At 35.5% G+C, this 26,814-nt stretch overlaps 1 protein-coding gene across 3 annotated transcripts; it reads right to left on the bottom strand.

Moving 5' to 3' along the window:
• Positions 1-140: 140 nt before the first annotated feature.
• Positions 141-26,814, bottom strand: LOC115456402 (coronin-2B). Of its 3 annotated transcripts, none has more exons than XM_030185446.2 (13): positions 26,540-26,813; positions 22,424-22,586; positions 20,763-20,960; positions 17,324-17,440; positions 13,298-13,447; positions 9,846-10,010; positions 8,654-8,860; positions 7,857-7,961; positions 3,553-3,690; positions 3,227-3,329; positions 2,678-2,862; positions 2,037-2,192; positions 141-1,842 (listed from the first exon to the last, which is right to left on the bottom strand). In XM_030185446.2, the coding sequence occupies exons 2-13, from the start codon at positions 22,436-22,438 to the stop codon at positions 1,705-1,707; spliced, it is 1,677 nt and encodes a 558-aa protein (XP_030041306.1). In that variant the 5' UTR covers positions 22,439-22,586; positions 26,540-26,813; the 3' UTR covers positions 141-1,704. The 3 variants fall into 3 exon arrangements, with proteins under 3 accessions (XP_030041306.1, XP_030041307.1, XP_030041305.1); XM_030185447.2 differs by lacking the exon at positions 26,540-26,813 and adding an exon at positions 22,746-23,530; XM_030185445.2 differs by lacking the exon at positions 22,424-22,586 and having other exon boundaries at positions 26,540-26,814.

Here is a 26,814-nt window from a genome sequence, read left to right as displayed (position 1 = left end):
TTTATTTTTATTTATGTAGTAATTGTTAGTAATGTTTATTGTGGTAGGAGACATAATATGCAGGTTCTTAAAAAAACTGCAACTAATTATATTACTTTTTTCAGGTTAATGATTATTCTTAGTCGAAAAAAAATAAAGAAACCGGTTCAAACATTTATTGAAAATTTGTGCTACATAAGCAGTATATAAAAATACATAATAATAAATATTAACACCGACTTAGCTAAGTAACTATGGAACCTGCTAATGCACAATAATACTTTCATTTCAACTTATAACACTACACATTATGCTTTTCACATTGATACATGGAATGTAAAATTTATTTTATTATTAAGTATATACTGCTGCGTTATATCTCCAATATTTTATCGCGAGATAGTTCCACAGCAATTGTGATTGCAAAGTTTCTTATAATTAAAATTCTTACGCTTATAAATTATCAAGCCGTGTAATATAAATTGTGACAGATTCGTCATACGAACTACTAAGCTATTTTCGGTCTTAATTTTAGAATGTCCAGCACCTATAATTTTTACTTCGGCGATGCTAGTGCGAAATCTTAGAGCTAATCTACTTTCTGTACAAAAGAGCTCAGGTAACTTTTTTGTACAATCTTTATATTCAAGATTATCGACACGTTAAAAATCATAAGTTATACGATTTTAAGTAAATGCTTGTTTCTTAAAGAAAACGATACAAAATGTAATACAACATGTAAAATGAACACAAATAATAATAGATAACACACTATTATGAAAATCAGACTATTAAAACAACAAATAAGATGTCAACTCAATAAAACTGGAAATAAAATTCCAATATGTGCTTAATAAAAAGGTGCATGTCAGTATAGTCAAGACATGACAAACTAAAAGTCAAAAATCGTACATAAAAATTGTGAATGAATTACATTAATTGCACACAATCAGTAATAACTTCAGGTAATCACAGTCAAAAAGTAAAATGGCTATGTAATCAAATTAAATCATTTTTTTGTGACGGGATAAAGCAGTTTTTGTCATGGTTATTATCACAAGCGTAAAACCTGCGCAAGAGTCGCGAATTAGGCCAAAATTACAGTTAAAAATATAAAAAGGCAACTTCGCTGACTAAAACTAACACGCAAGATGCTCGACTATAAAACATACTTAAAAACTGGAATGAATTTGTTCCCAATTAAAACGAAACATGCGTATGACTAACGAAATATATGGAAAAATAAAACGACAATGTCGATGGTCCTTACATTCCATTTGGCATATTTTGCCCTGAATACTTCTTACCGTCTGCTCCTTACACATTGTACGTTCCATATTCACATTATTAATAAATAAAAGTCTTAATTAAATCGATTCACATATGAGCCATATTAAAAATACAAGTCTTGATTCATATAACGTAACATTGTCGAAAGTATTCGAAAACACATTAAATCGAAAAAATTGTATGAAAACTTCGTGAAACACAGACAAACACAAGGCCTCGCACACGTTCAAGCAAGACATCATAATATAAGCCTTATCAGTGAAGCGTTTTAACGATCGATTTCAGAACGCCCCCAATCTCGGTGATCAATGGTAAATAAACCAATCAAAATAAGTCATTTGTAAGCTTTATTCTGATTGGTCCATTTCGCTGTCGATTCAAAGATGGCGGTTGGGATCGTTTACTGAGATCGCCTTTAAGAGAGCTGCGTGACGTCTAGGAGGATTCTCGTTGCCGATTTGCTTGCAGAGCTGCTACGTGCTGTTCGAGTTCCCGCACTCGTTGTTGACTGTTTTGGAGTTGTCGCTTGACAATCCTCAGTTCCTCACCTTGCCGGTTGAACGCGAGACGGAGCTGGCAATTATTGAGAAATAAATGAAATATATGCGTGTTTTGAGTATATTGAGTAACATTTAACGACAGAAGGAAAACTATTGCTAATCGCCAAGGGCAGAATTGTGGCAACACTAAAAATGGTACGAAAAAAACTTTGACTGCGCTAGTTGTATGCGTAGCGTTATGCTATTGTTTATTATAATAATATTTACCTCGTGTTCAGTACTGAACACGTCTCCCTGGTTGATTTGCTTGTATAGGGGAACAGGTTCCACATCCCCTGTCTGTTTACCAAACATGCGTTGCAGCTGATGGAACTTCGTGTTTTGATTGGCACTTGTCTTTTGAGACTTCTCTGTCACCTGCACCTGGACAATAATAAAATGGCAAAATATAAAAATGATCACCTAAACGTATTGTTTTGTTTATAATGCGAAATAGCAAAAAAGGAATCTTAGCAATATTTGGATCTGTCATCAATGTTTCAACTGTAACAGGAAATATTGCAACAAATAACACGGAGCTACAATATTCACTGGTGTACATTCAGTTAAACCATCCCAGCGCCCCTAGACTCTGGCCTGAAACACGACACATATCATCGTATTGTTTGACTGTGCATAGTCGAGAATCCAATGCGAGTCCCTCGTTGGCCTCTTAACTAATCACAATCGAACGATATAGACGTTCATGTAATTTTTTCCATTATATTCTACTGTGTATGTGTGGTAAGCACTTGCAAATGATGACATAAAACTAAGCAACAGATTTTTCAGTTTTAAAACCTTTATGGTTATGGGGCAGGGTGGCAGACGTGGTCAATGTAGTAAATACGCGTAAACCTAAGTTGTACCTGCAGGTCATTATCAGCAGTGTGGTTGAGGTTGTTGTGTTCGTTGTGCCAGGTGGCGAGCGGGCGGTAGTCGGGCGTGGTCTCGCGCGAGAGGAAGGCGAACTTCTTGCGGTTGTTGGCGTCCTGCGGCTGCAGCGCGGGCGCGTCTTTGTTGGCGCGCGGCTTGTGCGTCGAGATCGTGACGCCTGCGCAACCAAATACTAATTCAATTTCGTACTTAACAATAGAAGAAGCTATTTTCGTCTTCATAGACTGCATGGAACAGCATGTCAGGCATGGTATATTTTTCTGCCATTAATGGTGATTCTATAATTGTGTTTCTTAAATTAAATTATAATAAGAGTGCAAGGAGACATTCATATTATTTTTTTACAAAGTCACAATGCAGCAATTCCTTGACTGACATTTTTTTTTTTTTGGGCACGTCATAGTCTGCCACCAGTCATTTCTCTGTATACCCGTTGTCAACACTTAGTAATGGAAAAAATATTTTAAATCAATTTAAACATTGCATTCAATAAACAAGAATCGTCATAAAAATATCGTTACCAGTTTTCATGCTGATGAGCAAAGGCGGTGCGTTCATTCCGCTCAGCCAGTCCTTCGACGACAATGCTGGTAATGGAGCTGCCGTATCGGGATATAAATCTTCCTGAAATAATAAAACAGTTACACATTCATTTGGGAGTTTAAATTTACATTGCAACTTCTTACAAATATTATTTTAATTTTTGAAAATATTATCAGTATAATGGTATAAATATTTAGCTGTAAGTTTTTTGTAAATTCAACTATATTTTGATAAGATATTTGTGGCTATAAATCACCGCTATCTTCCCTATATATTGAGAGACAATAAGTAAGTTGTGTGTTACCTGGAAGCAGTCAGACTTCCTGGGCACGATCATGGAGATGGGCTCGCAGAGTCCGCGCGAGGTGTGCAGCTTGTAGAAGCGGAACACCTCACAGGCCGCCGTGTTGACGCCGCGCTTCGGCATGAAGCCCAGCCCGCGCTGTGATACGAACACCGTATACTGTATACACACTGTATGTATTTTATAGAATTTGTATTTCGCTCATTTGACAAATTGTATCTCCGCGGGAGCGCACTCGCCAGCGTTCGTTAGTCGTTTCCCGTCACGCGCCAATTTAGCTTCGTAACCGCGGACGGTACCGTACACCTTATAGTATTACGGGAATTTATATTTGTGACCAATATTGACAAAGGAAGTAACCACTTCTGAACTTTTATTTACAACCTTTTGAGAGTCAAAGGACGATTACAAAGAGCATTAAGAACACAATTTACATTGGAAATTCAGACCAGCCAAAATATTTATATATATAACTGAATGACAAGAAAAGTGACTGGTTGCATGTTAAGCGCCATTTCCTTCCTTAAAACCGACGCAATTGAGAATGAATTACCTCGAGACATTGAACGCAAAATCTTAGTACCCCATTAAAGTCGTTCAAACTCGAATATAATAGTACTTATACAGTATTGTTCAATAGCAAAAATAGACAATATTGTGGTACCCACCCAGACAGCCTTTGGTGTCTGGCTTTCGAGAAATCTACCATCAATTATATGGGTAGCAATAAAATAAATCCGATACATAAATTTGTTACAATATTGAAGATTTTCCGTTAGTGCCGAAGTAAATATTTAACAAGATAATATATCGTCGGCTAAGGGTGCTGAGCTGCTAACTCCATTTTTACCGAAAATGAGATTTTGATACCATCAGATAGAGCGAGCAAAACTCTACAGAATCGTAAAACATACCAAGTGCCTCTAACATATGACAATGTCACTTTTTGAGCCTCAATAATATCTGACAACTCCTTGGATGTGAAATTAACTCGCGTAAAACTTGCTAACTCCCTCATTTGGCGCCATTTTGTGGGCAAATGTGCAGCTCAAATTCCCGCGGCATGGCATCATAACTCCTATATGAAGAAGAACTACAATTTTACTTCGTATGTGATATTATTGAACAATGGTGATTCTTGCTTTTTAATTTTTCTATGTTTATTTTGTCTTTTGAATTGTGTTAATACATAAAAGCTTAAAATTTGGCATCCTCTTGCTAGGCTTGGGAGTTAGCCCGTTTTATTTCTTAGAAATAAGTCATTTTAAAGGAGTTAGACATAATTATTTTTTGCAAGTCAATACCTTTCTATGCTGTAATAACACTTGTGTACATGTTTTAACTCAAAAAACATAAGTAATACTTATGTTATTTATATCATGAATTATATATAGTTGGTATCCACGGTTAAGAGAGAAAATTTGCGTGGCCAAGTAATACAGTAAAAGGTAGCCGAGTCATACTGCGATGTAAATATATAAATATTAAATTTACAAATAAATCAGCAAATTTTGGGTATTTTATATCGCTATATCCAGCGATAAACATTGCACATTGATTGATTATTGGTGAAATCTTTGGGAAAGTATTTCTGTTGCCAGTGATAGTTCTTACAAAAGTACGATGGCATCCATAAAAAACGGGGGAATCCTTTACGAAGTCAGTCCCTCGAAATTTTCTATAATGTTTATACATATTTTGTAACCTAAGCCGACAGATTAAAAAAAATAAGGATTAAAATGTAAATAATTATCGTAAAAAGCAACAAGAAAGAGTGGCAAATGCCACTGGAAATTTAAGGAGAACTTTGAAAAATATATTAAACAAATTCGGTACTGAAACACAGAGGTTAACAGAATTTTCAGTGGACAAGTTACTTGCTGAACACGGGCACACTGTGTTGTGACAGCCACCTTATCAACCGGATTTTAATCCAAATTAAAATATGTGGTCTCGACTGAAAGGCTATGTAGCCGCTAGAAACGAGGATATGAATTAGATTACAGTAAAAACAATATTCATTGAAAAGTAAATATTACCGGGGCTGAAGAATGGAAATAGGTTTGCGATCATGCAATCAAATACGAGAATAAATATCTAAGAATTTAACACGACGCAGACGATTACACTGATAAACTAGTAAATAATATGGCCGATAGTGACAGTGATATGGAACTCTTTGAGAGCAAAGATATTTAATTCGTGAGACAGGGGGATGGCATATCTCCAAAACTGTTCAGCCTAGCATCAGCCTCACAGCGAATAAGTCTAACAATGAATCTTGATAAGACAAAAGTTATGATCAAGAACCGTTTTATCGTTGTCAATGGCCACCTTCTCAAAGTTGTTTCCGAATAATTTTACCATGGGCAGATTCTGCAATTAGGAACAAACAGTTTTGAGAAGGAGGTTAAACGGAGATTCCAGCTGGGCTGGGCCGCATTTGGTAAACTACGTCGGGTTTTCTCGTGGTTTCTACCGCAATGTCTGAAAATTAAGGTTTTCACCCAATGCGTCCTACCTGTCATAACCTACGGTGCCGAAACGTGAATGCTCAAAGTGGCTGGTCCACCAGTCCAGGGTCGCTCAGCGAGCTAAGGAACGTGCTATGCTTGGAGTTTCTCAGAAGGATAAACTTCATAACGAAGTCATCCGTCAGTGAACCAATGTCACCGACATAGCAGACAAGATTAGCAAACTAAAGTAGCAGTGGGCAGGGCATATCTGTCGAAGAACCGATAACTGATGGGGTAAACGAGTTCTTGAGTGGAGACCACGACTCGGCGAACGTATTTGTAGGACGCCTTCAAGCAAGGTGGAGTGACGATCTACAAAAGGTCGCGGACAAGAACTGCATGCGACAGCCCGAAGACAGGGTAAAATGGCGCATATTTGGGGAGGCCTACGTATATCAGTGGACAAAGATATAGGCTGATGATGATGAGAATTTTGAGAATTTAGATGATTAAAAGTTTTCATTTAAATGTTATTTTAGAAATTATATGTATGTCGCCGCAGCACTGGTGAATTTCCGGAGCGATAGTGGCGCCATCTATCATTACATCGAGGAAGTATTAGAAAAAGAGGGAGGTCGACTGCTGTCAATATAAGGACCGGCCGAGCGGCGAGAGCTCAGTCTTGTAACAGTGTAGTAGTCTTGTTTAGTAGTCTTGTTTCACGCTCGAACCGAGCACATTGTGTATTCCGCTAGTGCTGCTATGCAGTAAATTGTTATTGAAGTAAAGAAGTGTTTCAATAATTGAATAACTGTCTGGAAAATAAATATAGACCGGTGAAACTTTACCGGTCATGTAAAAAAATAAATAAGTAAACAGTTTCACTCCGACATGTATAATGATTAGTGTTTAATATGTACGCTACATGACGAGTTACTTACCAAATTATGTAATCGTGTTAAAAACATTTTCTTTTTTTTTATTTTCCGTAATCAAAAAACACCTAAATATTTTAACAGCACGTAATAAACACGGGATTCTTAGTGTTTTGTGTATCCAAATGTCGATGTGCAATATTTATCGTCGAATACTTATAACGACTTGCAGGTGATAAAGCAGACGTTACCAACAAATTTTTGACTTTTATGAAAGTTTTATTTCACTGCTAATCATAATTATTGAATAGGTACTAATAGTAATATGCATGTGTTTAATATATTTTTTTTATAAACGCATTCTACTTAAAATTGAAGATTATTTATTTAATGTGATAAAATGCTAACTCCAATTTAATAGCAATATAAATCTAATTTTCTAAAACGAAAAATGGCTAACTCCATTTTTCTGTAATAATTCTAAATTATTTGATAGTTAATAATTGTTTTGTGCAAATATATAAAACTTAAAGAAATATCTACCAACGGGATCTTCATTCTTTAGATGTTGTAAGAAATAAAATAATAATTCAGTTTTTTCTATCCTGTTACTAATTGTCTATTATGGAGTTAGCAGCTCAGCACTCTTAGCCGACGATATGTAAATATCCTTTTTGTTAAAAACCAAAGACTTTAAACAGTATAGTTAGTTAAAAACACATCAATAAGAATTTTTTTGACAAATGATATCCTATGCAGACTATCCATTCACTTGAGCTCATGTAAATTACGCAGAGTTAAACACTTTCGATAGAAAGCGCACATAATTTGCATCCAGCATAAATTAAATATTAAAATGTATCATGAATGTTTATAATCATTGAATTGAATATTTTACACATTAGTAAATTCATATTTTTATTATCATATTTTAGCAGACAGATTGAAATACAGGCTACTTTTGAACACTGACCTGAGGATTTCCCGATAGGAATTGATTAAGAAAATGCACGTACGGCGATTCTTCGACCACTTCATAATATCTGATGTTACCATCACCCTTGCCAGCAAGGTAAACCTGTGGATGAAAAGAGAAACATTAAGTATTTCAAGTATTTATTTTATAAACTAGGAAAAATTCTGAATCCACAACAGGGTTAACAAAGCAAGTAAGGCGTCGAACGGGTTGGTAAACATATTAAACCGACGCTAATTGCCATTCGTTCTTCGCGATTCCTTTTCTCTATCAATACAAAACATGCCCAAATATTATGGCGAGTATAATGTTTAGACATCTACAATGTCTGGCCGCGTTTTTCTCACGTTGGTTTACCTTCAGATAACATGATCATTTCACAGTACAATTGAAATCACACCATGTTAGAGACTATCTTGCCCGCATTACAACTCCTGTAAGACAAGGTCAGCAGTGGCACGCATTATATGACACCGAGCGGTGAAGCTCAGCGCGTCTCAGGAAACACTGCTCTCTTGACCAGAATTAATAAAATAGAAAGATAGAGGAGCTGAAAATCTTTTTTAGTTTTGTGTTTACGATTTTTTCAGAAAATATATTTTGGTAGACAACTACCACAAACGCACAAGCGTTTGTTGGAAGTAAATTTACAAACCGTTGCAACAGATTTGTATGAAATTTGACACACAGATTAGACTATATCTTGGATAACAAGCATGATAAGAATACATTATTTTGATGCTAAGAGCTACACTGGCGAAGCTGCGAGGTTCAGCTAGATAGAATTAGCCTACCATGTTAGTATCATAATCGTAGTAGGGGAAGACGACGCCTGACGAGGAGTCGATGGTCTCGCAGACGAGCGGCTGCGCGAGGTCGTGCTGGTCCCAGACGGCGTACTGGCGGTCGCTGTAGCGCGAGAAGCCCGTGGTGAGCACCTTCCCCGCCGCGCCCAGGAACGTGCACTTTGACGCCTTGGTGCCCAGGTGACACGGCCCTTCCTGGAACATTATTACATTATTTACCCCCTTATTCATAGACGTTTTTTATCTAAGGAGTAATGCTGTGATAACAAGTCTGTTTCTCAATGCCCAACGGCACTAAGAAACAGACATAGGGCCGCTATGATTGGCTAAAATTCAACAATATTAGCCAATCACAACGGGCCTATATCTACGCACTGCATAGGCTGCCATGCCGTCAGCACTGAAAAACAGACTTGTTATCACAGCTGTGCTCCATCCTTGGATAAAAAACGTCTAATGAATACGGGGGTTAGAGTTTAAAAGACAGTTATTTCACCAAACCAAAAGATATAAAGTGAGTCAGTCCGCCCCTTGACCACAAAGGCTTCAGTCTCCGAAACGTTGGCAGGAAATTACAATATAAAAACCGCAAAATAGTTTTATTTCAATGTATAAAGCCAGGTTTAGATTAGCAAGAAAATTTACAGAAGTCGAGTTCCGCAAGCTTTTTTACGGTGTAACCAATCACGGCGAGCCGCGTGTGTATAGCACTATTGATATATTGACGCTAGTGAAAATGTATCAGCATTACAGTTACCACAAACGCTGTAACTCAAAGAAAAGTAACAGTAACTTTTTTACTGTCAATAAAAAAAAATGAAGTTAGTCACGAATATTTTCACTCTATCTAATCAGTGTTTAGTCTACAAATTTATTTGATATGAGAACAAGTGTCCGGTTTCAAGCAAGAATGATTTTTGCATGATTTGTAAAAATATTTTTTTATCAGGTAACAAATTGACAACCTACGTTGTGACGTCACTAGTTCGATCAATATCTTCAATTGAGTACTTCTTATTTCACCAAAAATTTAAAATATACACATGGTATTAAATTTGATTGCAGTCGCAGAAAATGCTAAAATCACTTATCTAAAAAATCTTAAGGAAAATCCTATTGTTCATCAGAGGACACCCTCTAGTTAATGATAGATAATAATGATTATGATAATTATACTCACAGAGAGAACAATTCCCCGCCTCGGTTCTATGACACGCAGCTTCTTGTCCTTACAAGTGGTAGCAAGCAGAGACCCATCTCTGTTGAACGACATGCAGTAGATCACGTCGCTGTGGCAATCGATCACCTTAACCGCCTCGCCTTTGCCGACGTCCCATACAAAGATCTGTACAAAAAACAAAAATATATACCATTTTCCTCCATCTCTCTTTCATTCTCTTTTTCTTCTTTCCCTCTTTATTATCTTTTTTTGGAGTCGGTAGCTATTGGAAATTACTTAGCTAGATAAATATATCTATACTATTATATAAAGCTGAAGAGTTTGTTTGTTTGTTTGTTTGTTTGAACGCGCTAATCTCAGGAACTGCCGGTCCAAACTGAAAAATTCTTTTTGCGTTGGATAGCCCTATGTTCGTGGAGTGCTATAGGCTATATATCATCACGCTATACCCAATGGGAGCCGAGCAGTAATAGCTAATCTCAGGAACTACCGGTTCAAATTGAAAAATTCTTTTTGTGTTGGATAGCCCTTTGGTCGTGGAGTGCTATAGGCTATATATCATCACGCTATACCCAATGGGAGCGGGGCAGTAATAGCTAATCTCAGGAACTACCGGTTCAAATTGAAAAATTCTTTTTGTGTTGGATAGCCCTTTGGTCATGGAGTGCTATAGGCTATATATCATCACGCTATACCCAATGGGAGCGGAGCAGTGGTAGCTAATCTCAGGAACTACCGGTTCGAACTGAAAAAATATTTTTGTGTTGAATAGCCCTTTATTTGTGGAGTGCTATAGGCTATATATCATCACGCTATACCCAATAGGAGCGGAGCAGTAATGGCGAATCTCAGGAACTACCGGTCCAAACTGAAAAAATATTTTTGCGTTGGATAGCCCTTTGTTCGTAGAGTGCTATTTGCTATATATCATCACGCTATACCTAATAGGAGCGGAGCAGTAATAGCTAATCTCAGGAACTACCGATTCGAACTGAAAAAATCTTTTTGTGTTGAATAGCCTTTTGTTTGTAGAGTGCTCTAAGTTATATATCATCACGCTATGACCAATAGGAGCGGAGCAGTAATGGCTAAACTCAGGAACTACCAGTTTGAACTGAAAAAATCGTTTTGTGTTGGATAGCCCTTTATTTGTGGAGTACTATAGGCTGTATATCATCACGCTATGACCAATAGGAGCGGAGCAGAAATGAAACATGTTGCAAAAACGGGGACAATTTATTAGTTTGGAGAGCTTCCGTTGCGTGCGCTGCGCAAACGGTTAGAGTTATGCAACAATGATGTATGACGGGATTGTTCCTCTTAAAAAGTTCTAAAAAATATATTATAAACAAAGACCTCCACTGCATCTGTCTGCCTGAACGTGTTAAACTCAAAAACTACCCAACGTATTAAGATGAAATTTGGTATGGAGACAGTTTGAGAACCTGGGAAGAACATAGGCTCCCGGGAAACTACTACTTTTATAACGGAAAACTTTAGCCTGAAAAACTTTATAACGCAGGCGGAGCCGCGGGCAAAAGCTAGTTAACAAATATACGAAAAGAGGGTTTAAATTTAGTTAGGCATCGACTCCAAAATTGGTAACCAGTATATAGGTATATTTAATTTTTTTTTAGCTTATAGTTGTTTTTGAAAGCGGTTTATTTTTTTTTATATTTCAAAAGTCAATGACAAGTATGTACCGGATATTATATTTTGTATCCAACTGGATAGGGACTACCTCACACATGATGAAAACTCACTAACGCGTATTGACAATTCTCGTTTCGGAATACACCTAATAAGACAATTACATAGAACTTTTTAATATGAGCCAACGATATATTTTTGTATACTCACACAATGATTAGAACAGAAGTCAAATGTCCTAAAGCGACATCAAGAACTTTCTTCTTTCATTTCCGTTGTAGAACATCTTCCACATAAAACAATGCCGATGTCTACAATTCCCATCGCGTAATGAATACTGGTTGTCTTACAACTCCTTCCTGATTAAGTAACGGTAGGATGTGCAGTTTGATATTCCGCGACGTGTATAGTGAATTGTCACGCGAGGCAACGATAACCCGACGCAGCGCTTTGCGTTTCACGTGTTCTCGGTAAATAATGGACGCACTCGGTTAGAGCATGAAATGTTTCATAATTCGGTTGAGAATCGTTAGGCTCTCTATTCGAATCCCAAGTAGATACTATTATACAGATTTATCAATTTTTGACTGCTTTTTTTGTGTTTGATTTATGTTAATTATTTGTTTATTTATACCACCAGTTTGTATACCGAATGGACATCCGTGCGATAATTGGGCTTCTCATTGAAAACCAGCGCTAGAGCTGTTTTGCAGCATTCAACTGAATGAGTAGTCCATTGTAGGCACATTAATTGTTTGTAAAAAATTACTTTCTTTTTTATAACTGCATTTTGTACCAATAATTAAACTCTTCTTTCTCTCCATTTTAAAAATGATTCACACCCGATAATAGGCTGTTATAGAACGGAAATACCGCTGACGAAATGTGTAATTAACCCCCTCTGCCTACCCTGTTAGACGCCACCTTAATGATGTTTCAGTGTTTTTGTAAGCGTAAATTACTTCTGACTGATTGTATGCAAATGGAATCAAGATAGTCCGTGCGCTAATTACAAATGTTTATTAATGTTGGACCGTACCATGTTTCATATGTTTATTGTTTTCTTGCGATGCTGATCTTAAAGTTTCCAGTTTAAATGAGTGATGAAGAATATTTTTGCTATTGGAAGAGGATTGGTAATTATTTAGATGAGATGTTTTGCCATACTAAAAAAATATGGAACAAACAAACCAATACGATTTTATTACTCAACCGTATCCTTGTTTTTCCTTTACTGCAGGATATACACCCTATTATATTCCTTATACTATTCCCCTATGAGTTAATATTGCTAATCTTATCGTTTAATCTTATCGCATTGAGCATTTTGTATGTAAACTTGGCTCTATTATACTTGTGCAACAGTTTTATTGAGCATTTATGTGCGTTTTAGGATTCTGTACCTCTAAGGGACCCTTATGGGATCACTTTGTCTTCCGTTTGTCTGTCAAGACACTTTTTATCATGAACGCATAAAGGTTAAAATATCAAAAACTCCGAGCTACGGCCTCTTACAGCATTGAAAAAAAAAATCTTATTTTATAAACGAACGTGATCAAAAGATCTAACCGTTTATGTCGCATATTTTGTGATTGTACAAGATATCAAAACCTACTTACTACGGTAGTTTTTATCCACCTACAATCATGAAATTAGGCAAAAGCATATAATAACATACAACACATTTATAGAAAACCCTAAATGTGCACATTAAAAATAACAAAAAGCAAGTTTGTACGGAACCCTGGGCGCGCGAGTACACCTCGCACTTGTCCGGCTTTTTATAACACTATCGCACTTACCAAGTAATCGAAACCGGCGCTGAGCAGAATGTTCTCGGCGGTCGGATGCCACTCGATGTAGGCGACGCGACGCTTGTGCCCATGCAGTTCTACCAGCCAATCAGTCAAGTGCATGGACAGACCACCATCGGGAATGTGCCACAGTTTCACCTGCAAAATTATGGCTCGTAATTATAATATTAAACGTTTACAAGGTGGGGAGAATTGACCTGCAAAATGATAACTAATTATACCCAATTATAACATAAAATACAAGGTAGCAGGAAATCTGGATGCATGCCGTTTTTGACTGTCAGTGTGGAAATCTTTACCCTATTTAAAAACTATGAGACAGTTCACTTCATGTCTAAAAACGGGTTTGTTCCTTTTCAGCCCCCAGGTGAGTCATATGGATTACCCATCACCACGTATTCAGCAGGGCAGGTCTTATTAAGGCGTACTGAGCGAAATTTTTTTTGCTACTTTTTTCTGGCAATCTTTTTTTTTAAATAACAGTATAGGTCCGTAACGCCCTCTAGAGCCTTTGTCGCCTTCCCTAGGAGCTGGCGGCCCTGCCCAACCCCTGCCCGCACAACCCTATACTGAGGGCGTTCTGGGCATCTAAAAGTCTTCGTCACCAAGAGTCAGTACGCACCCACTTATCCTAGCGGCTGCTCCGCTCGCTCCATTTACGGGCCAGTCCTAGTAGTCAGGACATTTTACGCAATCAGTTACTTGTCTATTATGGCCTCAAGGGAATAACAAGAATATCATGAAGCAAATCTTCCTGTGGCGCCCGTATTGACAATTGTATCCAGATATTAAGATTCTCCGCGCTTAGCCACTTGCATACGAGAGTTTGTCTGCCTAAGTAGTACTCTCGTCAAGTGCAAGCACTTGTTCGAGTTTGAACGACATTGTGGCTAATGTAGCATAATGAGCATTACATCTAGGTTAACAATACAACATTTACCCCCTTATTCATAAATGTTTTTTATCTAAGGACGGAGTAAAGCTGTGATAACAAGATTGTTTCTCAGTGCCCAACGGCACTGAGAAACAGACATGGGGCCGTTGTGATTGGCTATTATTATTGTATCTCAGTATTAGTCAATCACAACGGCCCTTTTTCTACGCACTGAGAAGACTGCCATGCCGTCAGCACTGAGAAACAGACTTGTTATCACAGCTTTACTCGGTCGTTAGATAAAAAACGTCTATGAATAAGGGGGTAAGTATGATAGCAAATAGTAAGTAAACTAGTTGACTTTACCAAGAAAAATATACTATTTCACTACAAATTCATTTTTATAATAACATATCTAAGCTTTAATAGGTAAATTAATTGTATTATTCAATAATCTATACGATAACACTAGTGCGACATCATGCTGAGGTATTTTGAACTTTGACTAGGCCTTACACATTATTTTAAAACTAACTATAAACAAATAAGATAAATACTACATAAATAATAATAATAAAGATCGCGGGTCGAACCTATCTAGGTTGCGTGTGTTGTTGCGACCGGCTCGGAAGTAGAATTAGTAAAAAGTAATAAGCATGATAGTGGCCTATATCCATCAATGGGTCCCTGTTTAATAGTGAATGAAACTTAGATTATCAAGAAAAAACGCGCCAAGACCCTATTAAGTGCTTGATCCCGTTTATCATATATCGGGCTGGACAATAATATGATTCTAGAAACTTTACGATAAAATGATTTCTTCATCACGCAGGCGAACATAGTTGCATTATGATAAGTCATTGCGATGTTGTTGTCACGCCGATTTCTGTTAGAACAGTAGTAGTGGCATTAGGGCGCGTAAAATTAAAATTACTTGTTATTATTATTTATTTTGATCGAAACTTAGACATTTTTATTTTACATTTACAGTTCGAGTAAGTTATTGTAGTGTTATTTTCAAGAAGATCAGGGCCCTTATTCTGTATGATAGTGTAAACGCGTAACGCGGCCGTGTCATGTTATCTTCGAGAAATGTGCGTGGAATGGTATTCTGTAAGCCAAATTTCTATAGTCCTAAACATGGTGCGTTGTGTTACGTGCTTGTTACGCACTGTCAAAATAACGCGCGGCATAGAGAATAAGGCCCAAGTACGTGGTCTCATCTAGTAACGGAATGTCAAAATGACCCTGTATATTGTTTAAGGAATAAACGAATGAGCAACCAACATACAATATTTATAACAGCTTACTTGCATAATAAAAGAAAATACATTTGAGTTGCATTACGTTATACTACTTTTTATTGATAACCTGTTTGTATACAACGTTCTAAAAACCGATAAGAACTGGAAAGTGATGTCATCAATAATAAATAATCATTCGTATAAGTTCATTATTTAACTTTATTCGTCCTCATTAACATTACCCTACAAAAAAATGTTCTTTGTTGCATTAACGAAAAAGTATATCATAAATCCATCTACAAGAAACCATGTAATAAAAAGCAACATCGTGTGAATTAAAATATGCAACAGGTATACCGCACCAACACAATAGAATATTCCTAAGCTTAACAAATCACAGAAGCTAATTATTCAACAATAACAATAGACCGTACTGATTGTGATGAAAGTATCTCTAGACAACAGATAAGAGAAAATGTGCTCAATAATGCCATAGATAAGATTATGAAATCAATAATGTGCAGCAATCATCCGTGTCGTACATTCGAACAATAGTTAGAATTCAGTCCTGTTTATGTAAGATATTTTTTTTTGGATAGGGTCCCGCAGTCAACACCCGGGAAAACCTGCGAATTTGATACTCGAATCCCTGGATTAGCGACTCCAGGGATCTGGAAGACATTTGGGATGAGATATCTGGGGAAGAAAGTGTGGGGGAAGAAGGAACCCTCTTAAAAATAACCCCCCGTGCGGGTGTGCATTCGGTGTGAAGACCGAGCGCACAAGAATTAGGAATTTACTTGTGATAGGTCTCTCATATGTGAAAGTCCGCCTGGGTAGGTACCACCGCAATGTCTATATCTGTCACCAAACAGCAGGGTGTAGTCACTGTTGTGTTCCGGTTAGAAGGACATTGTAGCCAGTGTAACTACTGGACATAAGACTTAATATCTCATGTTTCAGGATGGCGAGCGCAGTGGAATACCAAACAATACTTAGTAATTCAAGGTGTTGGATGGTGTTTCTGTTATTTATGGGCGGTCGTATCGCTTACCATCAAGCGAAAGGCAAGCTCGCCTCGTCATTCCAAGAAAAAAAATAAAAAGAATCCTCTGGATTGGATATATAAGAGGGTTGACAATGTGGATTGTTACCTGACAATGGAATCAACATAGGCGATAGATATGTTTATTATTGTGTGGTTATCTCAAACCATTCACTAATAGAAAAAGCTAACATATCATGTGTCAATATTTTATCTGCGTATTTGCAACCACAAATACTAATACCATAAAATTTAATCTTTACTGCATTACAATATTATACGGTTTTTAAGGCTACCCGCTTTTACACTCTAAGCGAGTAGCAATAGCCGCAACCCACTTTTTTTACGCATGTAAATCGATTTGGCTCATTACGACCGGCCGCCTGGCGTCAACCCCCGTCGGGGTTCCTATCTTGAGTAAATCGGATTATAAAAAAACCACTAGAAATGTGGGAGTCAATTTGCTAAAAGAATCTAAGAAGAAGACAGTGACACTTAGCAGTTATAGTACTGTATAATATTTACAGTAATGAGTAAAAACCTGCACAAACATCCGCGTCAGTTACGTATAATTTTATTCCTTACTTTTTGTTTCTATTTATAGATCTGCGTACAATAGGCATGGAATTTTTAAAATCTATTATTGATTATTTACCTTTCCACTAGATTCGCAATATCAGTTTATCTACGAGATAGACATTGCGGCATTATATAAACACACTTTCCATAACCAATAAAAACGTAAATTAATAAAACGGAACACCCCGTGTAATTGTCCAATTACCGCCCGCGAACAAATTGTAGCGCTGTCGTACTGAAACAAAAAAAAAATATGGCACAAACGAAATTACCGTGCAGTCATCGGAACACGACGCTATGATGTTATCGTTGAACGGATTCCACTTGATGTCCAACACTGGGCCTTTGTGGCCCGTCACTCGGCTCGCGTTGAAGTCCAAACGGCCGGTCTGAAAGTGAACACGCCGTATAAGATTAACTTGTTCTCGTATTATGTACATGTAAAAAGTTTGTAAACTGTTACTGGTAATGTTAGTTTCGAGGGAAATCACAGATAAGCATCATATGTACAAGTTATGTTTCTGTATAATATCACTTAGCTGCATGACTAATATTTTTTAGTTTGTGGATATATACCTATGTAGGTATGTATATAGAACTGGTGCAATAATTAGGTACTTGAACACTAAGGTGGAGTGGTTTTTAAAAAAAAATATAATCGCTTCAGAATACTACTATTCAGATATTTGGGTATTTATAATGAATTTCTGAACAATTCCTATCGTAAATAATTACATGACATTGTTTTTTTCTGATTTTCAACTGTGTTGTGGCACCTCGAAACGTCAAGACAAGTTGATAAAATTTTGTATGTTTAATTTATTTATTGTAACGCAACTTTTCATCGGTAGGTACGCCGTTCAAAAAAAAGAGAGAAAGAAATTGTCCATACATTATCGCTCCACCCTATTGAACACCCTCTTGATAATGTTAGAAAATTGAAACATGCTACAATTATTACATAACTCAGCTTATACTTTCAATTAAAGAAGCCACACCATCGTGTCATTTAACATGATTAATTTATGGAGCAATAAACGGAAATTAAACGCACTTTCGTATCTCAGTCGCTGCATTAATACAGAAAAAGTGAACGTTAAAATACTTTCATTGCCGCAATCAAAATACCTAAACAGTTTTCAAGGCAATTAATGAACAAACACAAGTTTACATCGCGATCTCAAATCGTATTAAATACACAGTTACGTGCGAAACAGCTAATTGAGAGTGATTTATTAACCATTCAATATCATAACAATATGTGATATCAATTTACATTCTCACAGCGTTCGCGATCTGCATTCGATTTCATTCAACGGTAACACGACTCGTGATTTGGTTGTGTAAATTTAAAATACAATGTGTCGGAACAGAAGACCTCGTAGCTTTGAAAATAACATGCAATGAGGTGATAGCGATCGTTGTTTAGATAAATGAAGGTGGTCTCTGAGAACAATCTCTTGCAAATTTATTTAGTTTTTTTGTACAATTATTACTTAATGGCATGATCTTTAACACAACCATCTCGATTGTACAATCATTAGCCAGATGGGAATTAAATATTTGTCATATGTGAGAGATCTGATTTTCTCTGTGCTCCTTATGACCATATACTGTACTCTTACTTATTGCTGCAAAACGATGCTATTTGCAGCAGACCTAATTAGGTTATCAGTTATCAAACAAATAATACATGCTATTTTCACTTCTGATAAAATATCTAGTTAGATCTGCCTACGAACATGCTCTTCATCATAATTCCCATCAGACAGTAAAACATATTGGACAAAGGCATAAATCTTCCAAGAACCCCCAATGGGCGGCACGTAAACACAATGCAGTGAAGTGAAGACAATAAGTGTGAAAATGTGTGATATTATCAAGGACAAGGCCGACATTGTATGCACGACGTGTTTGACACTTCGCACGGCGGCCATTTGCGAAGTTGTGCAAATAAATGCCCACACAAATACAAACACTGGTCGTTTGTTTGGCAACTCAATTGAAGCTTAACCTTTTGGGGATCAACTGCTCACCGCGAATGTAATGGTAAAACCAATTGCGGCCGGCGTTTCGCATTTGTAAATTTAGAATGGATTTTATCTGTTTCTATTTCATAGTGCAATGCTAAAATGTTTGTATAAGCTGGTTATCACATTTTAATAGCAAGCTTTTAAAAATTAAGCGATTTCCGAAAATAATCTATTAAGGTTTACATTACAATTCTCATTTTGGAGAGTCTATTTAAATCATCATTAATGTTGCGGACTGCCTCGGTAGATTAGTTGTAATTGAGATTCTGGGTTTGGTCCCGGGTCGGGCCAAAAATAAATGTAACTCGGGTTTTCCATCTTAATAATTACTCAACCGCAGCTTGGAGTCTGGTATTGGGTTGTGAGATACCCCCGTGTCTCGTAAAGCACGTAAAGCCGTTGGTCCTGCGCCGATCTCTCTCTGTTCATGAGAGAGCGGAAAGGAATAGTGTGCACGTGTGTATCGCGCATACATTTGTGCACTATAATATCTCCGCATATCTGGATGATCTCTGTTGAAATTGGCCGCCGTGGCCGAATTTCAGCTAGGAGGGATTCGTTCAGTCTAGATTTAACAGTGATGCATTGTACTTACTTTACAACACGTAACGTGACGTAAATAGATTTTACGCAATCTAAAAGATATTCACGATAACTTGAGAAGTCATCGATAATCTATAATCAGAATAATATAATCTGTTCACATAATATGCGAGTATATTCACTGATAACACGACTTGATATGGAATTTATGGTAGTGAAAGGTGTACTTTACTACCTAATCATAAACCTCAGTCTAACCTTGTCCATAAAATGTTAGTAACCTCCACTTACAATTCTTATTCTGATGAAATATATCAGACATAATTTTAGTATGTAAATGAATATGAACTGCCTAAATGAAATAAACTACCTAAAAAAAAGTTTATCGCCTCATTGTATATTTTCTCGTCTTTCGATGAATTGTAATAGAAGTAAAGGCTATTTTACTTCTATAATAAATATGAAAACACAATAGATTTCCAAAAGGTAACCGAAAACTGCACAACGCTACCAGATCCGTGAGCAACTTGGTACAACCCTTTTCATTACAAAACAAAGTCTACCTTCAATTGAACAGGTTCAGGCCGAGATCTAATTGCTACATTGTTCCAAGGCGAGTCGGTAGAAAAGTCGCTTGCTAACTTGAAAAACTGATTCTCCTTCAGATCTCAGTAGAGTCTTAACCAGGCCAGAATTTCAACTAATTTTGATGCTGATTTCACAGAATTTCTCTTTCATATTATTTGTTACATATAAAATAATAAACTAAATCAAACATTGTAAACTACCGTATTGTGTCAACTAACGTGAAATTATTATCACTCGTCAATCGACACTATCTGGACATACTTCTTGCCATCAGGTCCAGTGGAGTTACTTTGCCTAGCCTGCATAAAAATAAGACAAAAAGTTTTTTTTTAATATTCAGCCCTTGTGTTAAGTTTAGGCCAGAAGCCATCGCTTTAATATATCTATGTGCATACTTAGTCAGTATTAGCTAATAGCTATAGAAAAGTACGTAGTGTTATGACAACCACTGAACACACAAATAGTGTTATGTTACCTACTGCGACACCCGACGCCGCAATTAAACTCCAACACCACACTGCGGTTACAACAATTAAGTTATACTTACATGGTCCAGAGGCAGAACGAGGAATGCGCCACCGCCGGCAACCTCCGTCACTATGGCAACGAACTTAGGGTTCACAGCGCAGAAATTCGAATCGTGCGCATTCCTTGTTATTTTTATGTTGTCATAGCAGCGTTCTCTTTTAAATGGAACACCGTACACATGACGGAACTTCGAGCTCCTCACGCCGCGGAACCATACCTGAAAATTTGATGGTTATGTAGACCGGTTCTCCTTATTTACTTCTGTATTATGAAATTGTTAAAGAATGCTTCGCCGCGGAGAAGGAAGTTACGTGATGCTTCCACTAGAATTTTTTGCTTAAAATAGTAATATCTCGGGAAGACATAAATATTGTGATTTATACTTCCGTCTTAATGTTTCCTATTAATTCGTGGCTTTCTTATTTAGCCCTCGACATCTGTTTGTATTGTTTTAATATATTCTTTGTCTTTACAATTTTATTATGTATGTATCCGAATGAAGTAATAAACCGATTAAGAATTCTATAATTTGGTATAGGTACTAAGATATATAAGAACATGTTTTTGTAACCATTTGGAATACGTGTATTGTGTGAACACGGCCAGAAGATTTAAACTTCCTAATTCAGAGCACAACATGCATTTTACAGTAATAGCGGTTCTCTAAAACTAAGACCAAGAAAGTTGGAAAAAGTGCGAATGTAAAGTGACTAACGTTTTTTGTTTTTTTTTTTGCAATGTCAACAACTGCCCATTTCCATACATGACAATGCAGTATGCATGCGAAGAGAAATTAAACTGTCCAACAAAGACTTTAATATTATAGAAGAAAATAATTAATAAACACGTTCGCATGATAGAAATCTGAAAATTATCATTCCTAAGTCATACATGAAATACGAAAACTTCGTCATTATAATTATGCGTGAAGGAAATTTTCCTCAAAAATTAAATATAATTATCACTTAGACTTGTAACATTAATTCATTTTTGTAATAAGAATTGAGGTGACCTTTAACGAAATTCACTTACAAAATCATATATTTTTTTAATTAATGAAATGTTATCATAACCATGCAAAAAAATAAACTTAATTGCACAACGGCTTCATAATAGTCAGTTGTTACAATTATAACTGAACGATTAATATAAGATTTTATCATTTACTTGAATTAAATTTTACGTTTATATATTTAAAATTGTACGATTTAAAATCGATTAGCACAATAACGTAACAGATATAAACGATCAACTTCTGCCCCACTTAACTGGGACAATAATATAAAGCAGTTTTTATTTGCCCCAAGCAATCAATATCATTCGTTATAATCAACATTCTTTTTGTGTTATAAAATTACAGTATTATAATTTAATAGTTTCTATTATACCAAGACAAAGCATAATCCATTGCAGGAATATTGTAATACGTTTTTTTCACATGCATCAACTTAATTCGTGAGAGAATCCGGTTTCATTACGTTGCATACAAAAAGCATAAATAATAAACCTTTGTAGTGTTACAATAGAATATAAAATATATGAGTTCTTCAAAAGTCCTTCCGTGAGATAAAACAAAAACGAAAAATAATTCTCTTATATCTGTAAATATCACACAATAAGAAAAAAAGCCATTCACGATAATAAAAAAAAAGTGCAAAATAAAATAATAAAAATATATACCTGAGAATTAGTCATGTTGTCGTCGCACTACTCGGTGTACCAACGCATGCACTACATACAGACGTAATCCAAATCTATACAGGTCTGTGCATTTTACATTAAACCAAATAAAAGTATATAAAACCAGCTGCCCACAACATGACGCACTGTGACTTACTTAACACTGAAAGTTCCAAAGAAACAAAAAAGGATGCATTAAACAAAATAAAAAAAATAAAATATAAACACACGCACGCACACATACGAGTAATAATGTGCAAGTAGCACTACATTAAACTACACATGTGCCAGGTCGATTTAATATAATTAAGTATGTGATTACAGTTGAAGCATGTGGAGACGAGTGGCTCGAACGACAGGCGAAAAAAAAGTGAAAAGATAGTGTTAGAGTCATTGCCGCTGTGATGCTGAGTGAAAATATTCAATATAACTACTTACTTATTGAACATCAATGGTATAATGTTACTTTGTGACGTCACGAGTTACGGAACGAAAGTCATGTAAACAGTGTATTTTGAACTTAACGCGGTTTAATCGTTCGCATTAATCATAATGCGTTACATAATTGAACAGGATATCCGTAATAGAGACAACAAAAACATTCTCACATTATGAAAGACCTTACTAATAAAACTAATAAAAAGTGTTTATGACAAAAAATCGACTATCTATATGTATGTGTGTCACGCTTGGAAGGAAATTGAGGGGACATAGTAACCAATTTAGGTAGATTTATCGCCTCTGTGCGTACATCTAAAGCTAATCCAAATCTGACTTCCGTTATTTTGTTCATACACATATAATTTAAATAATAACAATATTATACCATAAATACAAATGTTCGTAGACTGATTAATATATTAATCTTGGTTTTAGCGATACCAATTAAAGTGTGGTGTCAGTTTCATAGTTCCGTCGCCATAAAGACTAGACAATTTAGGACGGCTGGATAGATTAAATTGGGTTAATAGTCTAACAGGACTCGGGGAACATACTAATTTGGAAAATACAATTACCAAAAAAAGGCAAGGCAAATTGATCTAATTGAAAAAATAAACTTTGTTACTGAAAACGTTTCGAATTCTAAAATGTGATTTTAGACATTTAAAACAAATCGGATTGTTTATCCGTATTATCAACCTATTATCTCTTTGTATACCATGAAACTAAATGATTATTTTTGTGAAAAAATTGCTATGAACTTAATACATGCGTACGACTACCATTCCTCAAGGTTTCCATACTTCTTTTGGGTTCTTTGAATGAACGGGAATTGTTTTTTAACGTAAGATTAGTTCTATTTGAAACAAACATTTTAAATTGGCATAATGGAATTGATTGTTATTACAAAAAGAAAATAATTGTTCGAAATTCAAAAATGTAACGTCCGATGTTTTTATATTAGGTATCCTCCGATTTGGATATAAATAATATCTATATTACATACAATATTCACCGAAAGTATCTAAAGCCGGACCTAAAGTGGTATTCAGTACGATTGGGTTGTCCGGTACTCCAGGGACTGAAAACCTACTTGAAAGCTAGGCGTTGGTCTTGTTTCGTTTAGCGGTCTCCCTTCCGATTTCATCAGATTGGTGAGCTAATCTCGGTCAATTTTCATTTTTTGGAAATTCTAATTCGTCATATGACTTAGATCTCAACGCTTCTAAGTCCTATAATTCCTGTCACATTTTTAGTTATAATTGGCGACGGTGACCGTTTATCTTCGTATTATCCCTTACTCTAAACTTCGCGTTTAAAGGCCTCGAGCAATAGGAATTCACATTTAAATTAAAAGATTTACGAAAATATAGTCTACTTTAGTGCTCTTGCCGCAAGGTATATACTCTAGTAAGGTCTATACTCTAGCGACGTTTGGTCACGAGACCAGTAAGCCCAATAAAATATTTTCACCATGATGTAAAATGGTAGGGGTGATGTGTTTCTCCCTTGGCAAAAGAAGGGAATATGTTATTATATCATAATAGTGGAATGTGGATGAGGGACTCGGAGTTAATACTATTATGTATGTTTATAGCGCGAACCTGAGATCCAAGCGAAAAGCGAAACCGGATGCTTTTCAAAGATCAAAAGCGACATTTTTATGGAAGGTTTCTGAGCCCCACAGGAGAAGGGTCCAAAAAGATACTGCGTATCAGCAGTAGTGACTAAAATTAACTGGGGACACTATGATACTTACCAACACACATTAATATACCATTAGAGAATTTTGCATTTGGCACCCTACTTACTATACTTATTTCTTGATAAGAATCATCACCTATCATCACCAACATCCTATCTAATATCTGACTCCAACATTGCTGCTATATTCAACTGAGAGCAACATCAACATTAAATTTAAACAGAAAACTCAAATAATATTGTCTAATATTTACAATAATCATACTCAGATAACTAACAAACTAATCACTTTAGTTTCAAATTTAGTTTGAGGATAAACACTGTATACATATATCTAAAGCATACTATTACAAAAATACCATTTAACATCAAACTAGGTGGCCCTAATATTAAAATGCCACAACATAGTTACAGCAATAAACACATATTAAAATTAATGACTCAATTGCACATCAAAAATTAAGCAATTGTAACACTTTCCTTTCTCTGCACTTCAAGATGTTATGTGTGAACGAAGCGTATCAAAAAATACAATTCTGTCTGTGCAATTCTACTTATGTCATGGTATTGAGAACTAATGATATTATGTCATTGTGTGCAAAATACATTGTCTGATGACTCAATTGCAACTATAATTTTGTACTTGTATTGTTTTGTACTTGTAGTATGGCATCTACAGCAAGGTAGAACTTAGCCCTTATCATTGGCATAAATCTATAGGGGAAGTTCGTGGTGGTAAAAAAAAAAGGTTGCCGAGTTCATTGAAAAGCCTGTTCTATGAAAGGCTGTAAGTACAATATTTATTCTGGGGTGGGCATTGGCCATCTTTCCACCCCCTCTAGCTACACCCATGGTAAATTCATTTTATATTATATAAGTGAAAGTCTTTTAAGATGTATTGGCATTGTAAATAAATAAATAAAACTGAATGGTTTGGGATAAAATTTGGTATATGGACATAAATAAAAACAATTTTTACTGTAGAAAAGTGCATAATTATTCCACAAGGCCTAGTCTATTCTGTTATAATTTATTTTGTGTATAATAATGAAAAATAATGTTTAAAATTAATATAATATAAAATGTGTTTAATATTTTGTGGTCTTGTGTTGTAGATAATATATAAAAGGATTATAAAATGGAATTAAAAATTTATTAGCAATGATTGACTTTTGGTAAAAAAAAGCATTCTTGCTTTTAATGATTTTATGACAAGACATTTAATTTTATGCTCCTGTGAAATCTAAATGTAATATTTTATAGTATTATAATAGTGTAATGACATTAAGCAAATGAGGCAGACATATGTAAACACATAATTTCATAATAAGTAGGTAAATATTTCTTACACAATCATTATAATGCAGTATTGTAAGCTCATTAATAATTCATATAATTTTAATTAAACAGTGAAAGCATAAAACACATAATAGATAATATCTAGTGTTAAACTCATCAGTTAAACTACACATTTACTTATGAAATGATATTAAAAACGAAATGTAAGTGCATATTATGTTTACAAAAAAATATTGTTTGGATGTAATATTATAGGGATAGGAACATTATAAATTATTGATGTTCTTAATATGATAATTTATAAATAATATCACATTAATTATTACGAATCTTAAATAAATATTTCAAAATAAACATAAATATTTCAGTTTTGAAATAAGATAATTAGTTCGAAGTTTAAAATTGTATCACCTATTTATTTAGATAACTTTATTTATTGTATAACGGTGTATTATAATTATAAAATCTACAGAATAGTAACAGAAATAAATATTTAAAAACTTAAAATACGTACTTAAATGAAATTCAGACAAAGCAAATTTTGAACTTTAAATGACTGCAGCCTGCAAATATTCATGGTAAAAATTCCATATGGGTCAACGAATCGATAGGAACTTTATCGCAACGGCGTGAACTCTAATATTTCGTACTTAACCCATTTACAGAACTTACCTTTGCGGCAGGTTTGTTGCAAGCCCTGACGTCTACAAGAGTACTATTTTTTGCGGGACTCTTCTCTGTAATATTTATGATTTCCAAGCAATTAGTTTCTCTTATCGTCTCATCTTTTACAGGAGGCATATCCTAAATACGACACAATGTCGTAGTTCTCACAGTTTTCTTTGTTATTAAAATACTAGGCACAGAAAAATAAAAATCCAAAAACACAATAGGCCACAAGCACTTCAGTCTTCGTAAAATTGAAAATCGAAAATGCAACCGAATGA

The sequence above is a fragment of the Manduca sexta genome, chromosome 20, assembly GCF_014839805.1.
Source record: "Manduca sexta isolate Smith_Timp_Sample1 chromosome 20, JHU_Msex_v1.0, whole genome shotgun sequence".
Taxonomy (NCBI): domain Eukaryota; kingdom Metazoa; phylum Arthropoda; class Insecta; order Lepidoptera; family Sphingidae; genus Manduca; species Manduca sexta.
This window is presented reverse-complemented; position numbering and strand designations above follow the sequence as displayed.

Bases quoted from the DNA above. Each gene is read 5' to 3' on its own strand.
- LOC115456402 (XM_030185445.2), bottom strand. From the start codon at position 26,668: ATGCCTCCTGTAAAAGATGAGACGATAAGAGAAACTAATTGCTTGGAA. The intron at 8,861-9,845 runs GTGAGTATAATT...ATAATGTTCCAG, and splicing joins GGCGGGGAATTGTTCTCTCT to GAAGGGCCGTGTCACCTGGG. The intron at 3,330-3,552 runs GTAACACACAAC...TTATTATTTCAG, and splicing joins GGAAGTCTGACTGCTTCCAG to GAAGATTTATATCCCGATAC.